At 41.1% G+C, this 8314-nt stretch overlaps 1 protein-coding gene across 1 annotated transcript; it reads left to right on the top strand.

Moving 5' to 3' along the window:
• The first annotated feature begins 1127 nt into the window (after positions 1-1127).
• cavin2b (caveolae associated protein 2b) lies at positions 1128-7990 on the top strand. Its single transcript, XM_059328191.1, has 6 exons — positions 1128-1449; positions 2608-2748; positions 2882-2983; positions 4866-5132; positions 5214-5366; positions 5978-7990. The coding sequence occupies exons 1-6, from the start codon at positions 1222-1224 to the stop codon at positions 6335-6337; spliced, it is 1251 nt and encodes a 416-aa protein (XP_059184174.1). The 5' UTR covers positions 1128-1221; the 3' UTR covers positions 6338-7990.
• The last annotated feature ends 324 nt before the right edge of the window (positions 7991-8314 follow it).

Below are 8314 nucleotides of genomic sequence, written 5' to 3'. Positions count from 1 at the left end.
TGATTTAAGAACTCTTTAAAACATCGAGTCTTCTTCTAGCAAACAAACAAACAAACTAGATTGAAACCTCCAGACGGAAGAGAGAATAAAGTGTTGAGTTTTAATGCTTTAAATGTTTTACTTCTGCTACAAACATGAGAACTGTAGAGTCTCTTTAAATTCATGATTTGGTCAATGAAGTCTGGTTATAAATGTTGTATTGTTCAGTGTGGAGGAAACACAAAACAGACCAGTTACCAGAGAGAAAGAGAGCGAGAGAGAGAGAGAGAGAGAGAGAGAGAGAGAAAGAGAGCGAGAGAGAGAGAGAGAGAGAGAGAGAGAGAGAGAAAGAGAGCGAGAGAGAGAGAGAGAGAGAGAGAGAGGTAGACAAACACTGCAAACACTGTCTCATGTTTTTAAGGTGAAGTCATCTGGAAGGAAACCTTGCTCGCTCGCCCTTTCTCTCTCTCTCTCCACACACACAAACATAGTCCTACCCTGTCGTCATGGTGACAGACCCCTCCCCTCTGGGTGTGGTGGAGAGAGCTTCAGGCTTCAGGCTGCAGAGAGAGAGGGTTAACCCCTTCATGTCCACTTGATTTTTATGATTATTTTATGATTATTTATTTTATTCATTAAAGCAATATTTGTTTCATGCATTTGTGTGCACCTTTATTTATTTATTCTTTCTTTATTATTATTATTATTATTATTTATTTATCTCAAGTTTTATTTTCTATTGATTTGAAATGTTAAAATTAGATTTTTCTAATATATATTAAATGCTATAATCTATTGTTTTTTGTTTTTTTTTAGATTTAAATCATTAGTAACTGATTCCTTAATCCTCTTCAGAATTGCTACTATAATTATAACAATCAATATAATTGATTATTTTGTGTATTTATTTATTAATGGTGTCTTTTATTTTGACATCCCTTTGGATGTTTAATAAAACTCTTCACATTAAAAGTCTCTTCCTGTCTGTTTCACAGCAGTAAAGGTGCAATCCGTCAAACACAGAGCTGTGTGTTGTGGCAGTGAAAGAGTTAAAGGTGTCGGGAAGTTGGAAGGAAAGTTTTCCTCTGAGCCAACCAATCAGAGAGCAGCACACACACACACACACACAGAGTGGGCGGGCGAGGTGGAGTTCAGTGTTTTTCTGCAGCAGAGACTTTGTGGAGTTTTTGAAGTTTTTGGTCCGAGTCTGTAGTCTCTCTGACGTGTGAGGACAGAGTCATCATGGTGACCACTGAGGCCCACCAGAGTCAGGACCTACAGGTCCCCTCCCTGAACGAGGACCTCCAGGACCACCAGGAGGAGGACCAGGTCTCCCCATCGTCCGCCTTGGCAGGATTTGACCCCGAGGCGATGAGTCAGGGTCCCGTCAATGCCATCACCGTGCTCACTCTGCTGGACAAACTCGTCAACATGCTGGACGCAGTGCAGGAAAACCAGAACAAGATGGAGGTGAGCCAGGGGCGGGGCCACACCTTAACATCAGGTTGGAGTGTAGGAGTCTAGTACAGACACCAGAACAGACACCAGGACAGAGACCAAGACATGGACCAGGTTCAGGGACAGAAAAAAATCCCCAAAATCTTTCCAAAACCAAACTCCACTTAAAAAACAGTCCATTTATTTGTCACATTCAACTTTAGCTTCAACTGGATAAAGAAACATGTTAAGTATGGACAAGTTTGTTTATTTAGAAATTATTTCTGTTCTTAAACTCAACATAACTTTATTTTCAAGTTGATAAAGAAACAGTACAGCCATGTTCATCCTGATGTTTCGAGGTTCATAGAAACTTCCCAAACCAAACTCCAGCAAAAAAAGTCTGTTTAGTCGTTACAGTAAACTTTAGTTTCAACTGGATAAAGAAACATGTTAAGCATGGACAAGTCACCAGGTTTGGGGCTGCCAGTCCATAAAAGGTCTAAACCCCACTCCACTTAAAACTAACAGTTGATTTAGAAAGAGTTTCTGTTCTTTTACTTGTCACAGCTCGATAAAAAAAAAGTTCAGACATGTTCATCCTGATGTTTCCAGGCTCAGAGAAACTTTCCAAACCAACCTCCAAAAACAGTTAATTTAGCTGTGCATATTTGATTTGGAAACAGTTTCTGTCTGTTTCAAAATCAGTTTCTTCCTCTGACCTCAGCTGATCTCTGCGTCTCGCTTTTCCTTTTATGAAAGTTTGGAAAAGATCTAATTCTGTCCCTCGCTTAGACGTCACATGACCCTCAACAGCACTGGTGGGTTAAAAAGGCGGGTAACCAGATGTTTCCCTCTGCTGTGACTGTAGATTCCTGACATGTTTGTCATATTAAGAAGCCTCAGCTGAAAGTCTGCTGACAGAAACAATCTAAAGCACCATTCATGAATAATGAATAGCAACGTGGTATTATCTTTAATAACATGTTAGAACATGTCTTCTGTCAAACTTGTCTGGTTCACATTAACTGTCAACGTTCATTATCAAACGAATCCAATGACGGAATTAAAAGACAGGACAAGCATGTTAGCACGTTAGCAGCTAACAGTTGGCTGCTAGCTCTCCAGTTCATTCATAAATAATCTAAAGTGGCCGATTGGTGATTAGTTGGTTGATTGGTTGTTTTTCAGGTGCATCAGGTGGAGATGGAGGGCGTGGTCAGAGGGATTCAGGCGGATATGACCAAACTGTCCAAGAGCCACAGCCACACCTCCAACACTGTCAGCAAGCTGCTGGACAAGAGCCGCAAACTGTCCGTCACCATGAAGGAGGTCGATATAAATCACACCTGTCTCTAAATATATATCACACCTGTATTTAAATATATATTACACCTGTATTTAAATATATATTACACCTGACTTTAAGTATAGCACACCTTTCTGCTTCAACATGTTTCTGCAGGTTCGTGATAAGATGGAACGTCAGGGTGTTCAGGTGAAGAAGCTGGAGGCAAACCATGCCCACCTGATCAGCAGGAACAACTTTAAAGTTCTCATCTTCCAGGTGAGTGTGATGAAGGCTCCGTAGGCCTGAGGTTAAAGTTCTCCCTCAGTCAAGTTCTTTATAGATGGTAGCATTCTCCACTGATAGTAAAGTTCCCCCTAGACATTGTGGTTCTCCTCAAAAAGTATAGTTCTCCTCAGACATTGTGGTTCTCCTCACACAGTAAGGTTTCCCATCAGACATTGTGGTTCTCCACAGGTAGTATAGTTCTCCTTAGACAGTAAGGTTCCTCCCAGACATTGTGGTTCTCCTCAGACATTGTGGTTCTACTCAGTCAGTAGGGTTCCTCCAGACACGGTGGTACTCCTAAGACAGTATAGTTCTCCTTAGACAGTAAGGTTCCCCCCAGGCATTGTTGTTCTCCTCAGACAATGTGGTTTTCATCAGCTATGTGGTTCTCAGATATTGTGGTTCTCCTCAGACAGTAAAGTTCCCCTAAGACATTGTGATTCTCTACAGATAATACGGTTCTCCTCAGACAATGTGGTTTTTCATCAGCTATGTGGTTCTCCTCCGATATTATGGTTCTCCTCAGACAATAAAGTTCTCCCCAGACATTGTGATTCTCTACAGACAATAAGGTTCTCCTCAGAGAGTAAGGTTCTCCACAGACAGTAAGGTTCTCCTCAGACATTGTGGTTCTCCTCAGACATTGTGGTTCTCCATAGAAAGTATAGTTCTCCTCAGATATTGTGGTTCCCCAGCTCTCTTTCTTTCTGTGTTGGTGATTTTCAGTCTGTGACCATATTTGGCTGTTAGCTGCTGCAGGAAATGAACTGGAGATTCAGAGGTCAGCGTGAGCTGTCATCATGTGGTCTGGTTGTCATGGTAACAACAAAGCGAGTGATCACAAAGTGAGATCAGTCAGCTGTTTTCAGGTCAGAACCTCCACACATAGAACCTGTGTGTTAATAAGAGACACGCTGACTGCTGACTGCAGGTTGTGATTATAGGTGAGTAGCTCAAAACTGCAGAATCTCAAAGTTAAACTCTGTGTACTGTACATGATGTTCATGTTCAGTACTGCAGTGTGTAGATCTGTGTGTTTTCTGTCTCCTCTCACCAACACTAAACATTCCCGTCCTCCCTAAAATACCCAGCATTCCTCAGTGCATGTGTGTGAGTGCGCTCAGGGGGTGTGGCTCTCTGTCAGCCTTTTAACCCTTTCCCAGCCTTCATCCTCCCATTTGTGTTGTTCACACATAGCCTACTGATTACCACTGCACGGACAAAAGTATGTGGACAGCCATGTTTTTCTTGTTTGGTAGGAAACAGAGAGAAGAGAGAAATCTTCATGCTGAATCCCTTAATTTTGTACCTTAAGATCAAATTAATTGGTCTATTCATAATTATTTATTATTTATTACCCCATTAATTCAAATGGAATTAAAGGGGTTACCTATATGATTAAATGGTTCTAAAAAGTTTTTAAAAGTCTAAAAACAACAACAACTTTGATACAATATACTTTATAACAGAATTATAAGGAGATAATATATTTCTTCTAAGGTTCCACTAGGACTCCTTTAAGGTCCCTCTTATATTTTCCTGTGGCTACCAAAAAAATGTTCCCGTAAGAATCTATAAAGGTTCTCACAGCTTTGTCCTTAGAAAACCCAAAAATTCCACCAAGGATTATTTTAGGTTCCTTTGAGGCTCCACTATTAGACATTTACTTACAAGATCCCTAGTTGTTTTCCCCTAGGATTTCTCTAACCCTCAGGTTCCCCTTAAGTTCGTCAGAGGCTCCCAAAATATTTTCCTATACTTCCCCTTAAAATGTTCTTTTTCTTCTTTCTCCAGAGTCCAGGGGACTAAGGGTCCCCTTCATTTTTCAACAAATGTTCCTCGGATATTTTCCTAAAGTTCTTTTCTGTTTCAGGAGGAGAATGAGATTCCATCCACTGTTTTCGTGAAAGACCCACCTCCGTTCCCTCGTGATGAAATTTTGGAAGAAGGCGATGAATCACTGGAGGGCACCATCGATGGCAACCGTTCCCAAGAGGGCGGGCTCCATACTATCGACCTATCATCTGACGAGGACGTTGGGCTGGAGGCGGAGCTAGAGGAAGAGGAGATGTGGCCTCATGATCTGGAGAACATGGAGAAATCCAGAGCTGAGAAACTGAAACGTTCCAGTCTGAAGAAGGTAAGAACCACAGACAGGTGTACTGTCAGACAGACAGGTGTTCAGTAAGACAGACAGGTGTTACACTCTCTCTCTTTGCAGGTCGACAGTCTGAAGAAGGCTTTCTCCAGGCAGAACATTGAGAAGAAGATGACGAAGATCGGAACCAAAATTGTTTCTCAGGAACAACGAGACAAGATCAAACAGAGAACCTCCAGCCTGAAGGTTTCCCCTCTGTCCTTCAGCATGAAGAAGGTACTTGCTGTTGTTCTTATACTCCATGAATCTGAAAATAATCAAGCATTCTCAGTTCCTCTAAGGTTCCTCCAATGTTTTCGAAATGATTCCCAAAAGTTCCCCAAGGTTTCCTGTAACATTCAACATCCAACATAACACCCTACCTTTTGCACAAGTTTCAGCATTCCACATAGACTACCCCATGATTCCTACTAAAGTTCCTGTAAGGTTCTACCTAGGTTCCCCGAACAATCCACAAAGGTTCCAAAGGCTTCCCCCTCACATTTTCATGCCCCAAAGATTACCCCAATGCAATTCTTGCAAGGGTTGCCCACAAATCCCCAAGGGTTCCTTTAAGTTCTCCTCAGAGCATGCCAATGTTGGCTCACAAAGCAAGGTAGTTGACGCTGTAGAGAAGATGAGAGATAAAGCAAACAGGTTCTGAGAACGTCTGCAAGTGGAACCAAATGTGAACCAGCACCAGCCCAGAACTAGAACTAGGTTCCTATTGGTCAAAATGGGGTATCAGATTCTCCTAAGGATCAAAGAACTTTCTCTGAAGGTTCCACCACATTTCCATGCTAGTCCACTTCATGTAACCTCTGACCTCTGCCTGTCTGTGTTTTCAGCCTCGCAGCAGTTCTGACTCTCAGCCCCCCGAGGCCTCCCTTCAGATAGAGGAGTTGGCCATCGCCGAGGCAGAAGTCCAGCTCTCCCCACTGGAAAGCACCGACCAGGAGGTCCCCTTCACCGAGGTCCACGCCCAGCTGGCTCCATCTGAGCTGGAGGAGAAAGAGGAGGAGGAGTTGAAAGAGGAGGAGGAGGTGAAAGAGGAGGAGAAAGAGGAGGAGGAGAAAGAGGAAGAGGAGAGAGCAGGTGTGGAGGTGTCAGGGGTGGAGGCGGATCTGTCGGTGTTGTCGGAGGGAGTTAGTCACGAGTATGCTCTGTCCTCCACCCTGCCTCAGGAGGAGAAAGAGGAGGAATCCTAAACACTCCCAGTGTTAAAGGAGCAGTTCAACATTCTTCTCTTTCTCTCTGAAAGTCACATGTACTAATGGATGCAAACAGCTGGTTAGCCTAGCTTAGCATAAAGACAGGTGACAGCTATCTTAGCGGAAGGTTTCACTAAATGTTGAACTGTCCCTTTAAAGTGTCGAGCTGTTTATTGATGAATATTTCTTTTATTGATAAACACAAACTCCGCGCACACAATTTCATTCCAGATATCTGATCATCTATGCTGATATTGAAACTTTGCATCTCCAACATTTTAACTTTTCAGGAACTAAAAGGCAAAAGCGTCTTTTCTGATTTTAAAGTTTTGAATGAAGTCGGAGAACTTTAATTCTTCAACTGATCTGAAAACATTAAAAAAAAAAAAACACACATAAATGTGGAGATGCTTGGTTTTAATTGATCACTATTTAGTGTAGTTCTAGTTTGCTTTTTATGTTTATTCTTGTTTTCATTCAAAAACAGCTGACTCATAAAAGTTATATTTTGATCAGTGGAACCAAGGTTCACACAAACACAAGGAACTCTGGGGTCATTGAGGTAAACATGGTGCTGAACACATCCCTGAAAACACAAAACCTCTAATGTTCTGTGGATTAGCTCCAAATGGTCTATTAAAGGGTTCCTCTCAGGTTCTACTACTGGTTCCAGAACATTTGCCCAAGGTTCCTCAAAGGATGCCATAACATTTCCCAAAGGATCCCTTATGTGTTTGCTATGGTACCTATGCTATGGTTGGACAAAGTTCCTGCCCAAGATTTTTTTTTTTTTGGTTCGTCCAAGGTTCCTCTAATATTCCCAGAAGATTCTCCTAAAATTCGACGATGGTTGGCCTAGGTTCCCGCCCAAGATTTTTAGTTTTGGTTCCTCCAAGGTTCCTCTAATATGTCCAGAAGATTCTCCTAAAGTTCTACTATGGCTGGACAAGGTTCCCCCTAGGGTGTTCCTATTCAGATTTTGGCTTTGGTTCTTCCAAGGTTCCTCTTATATTCCCAGAAGGTTCTTCCTCAGTTTCTCTAAAGTTTTACAAACGTTGGCCAAGGCTCCCCGGGAGTTCCATTAGGATTTTGTTTTCGGTTCCTCCAAGGTTCCTTGAAAGAAGGTCTGTTATGGTTGGTCAAGTTTTACATTTGGTGTGAACACACCATAAAGTTCCCTGAAGTTTTCACTGAGGTTCTATCACAGTTCCACCAAATTTTTTCTTAAGGTTCCTGAAACATTCTTGTGATGTTCTTCTGACGTTCCTGTTTGTTTAAATAAAGTCTGTCAGCTTTCTATAATAGAAACGATAAATTATTTCCAAGGATCAATAGGTTGATTAGTTTAGTTTGCTACCCTGTTGATAATTTAACTGCTTATTAACTAAAGTATTAAAAACTGCAGACCTGATCCAACAGTGTGATCTGTGACACGATCGACTGGAAACAGAGCATTTGTTCTTTTTGTTGTTTTCAGGTTAAAAGTCGCTGTTCTTTGTTCTTTTTATTTTATTTTAACATGAATCGGAAACTTTTTGCTGCCAAAGAACATTTCCTGTTTGACTTGTGTTTCCTGTCAAACTGTCAATCATTCAGCAGGTGTGTAAGAATCACCTGAACTCTATAATCAATAAATCAGTGTAACCATGATTTTGTTTCCTGCCTGTCATTTTAACTCCTCCGTTTAAATCCAAATGAACTCTTTTGGCCTGTCGGTCAAACAAAACTAGACATTTAGAACACATAGACAATAAATAAATAAATAAATTAAGTTTAATCCCATCAGTATGTTCCCTCAGTGTGTTGCTCTCATCTTCTTCTGTGGTTCAGTTGCTTCAGATTATTCTTATTATAATAATTGTATCTATTTTATTCTGCTGCACTTTAATGTGTTTTACTTTTTACATTTAACTATTTTCAGTATCTTTCTAAGTTGTTTACACATAAAAACAGAATATTATAATACATCATATT

The sequence above is a fragment of the Centropristis striata genome, chromosome 24 (assembly GCF_030273125.1).
Source record: "Centropristis striata isolate RG_2023a ecotype Rhode Island chromosome 24, C.striata_1.0, whole genome shotgun sequence".
Taxonomy (NCBI): Eukaryota; Metazoa; Chordata; class Actinopteri; order Perciformes; family Serranidae; genus Centropristis; species Centropristis striata.
The sequence above is the reverse complement of the archived record's forward strand: the minus strand, read 5'-3'. Positions and strand labels throughout refer to the sequence as shown.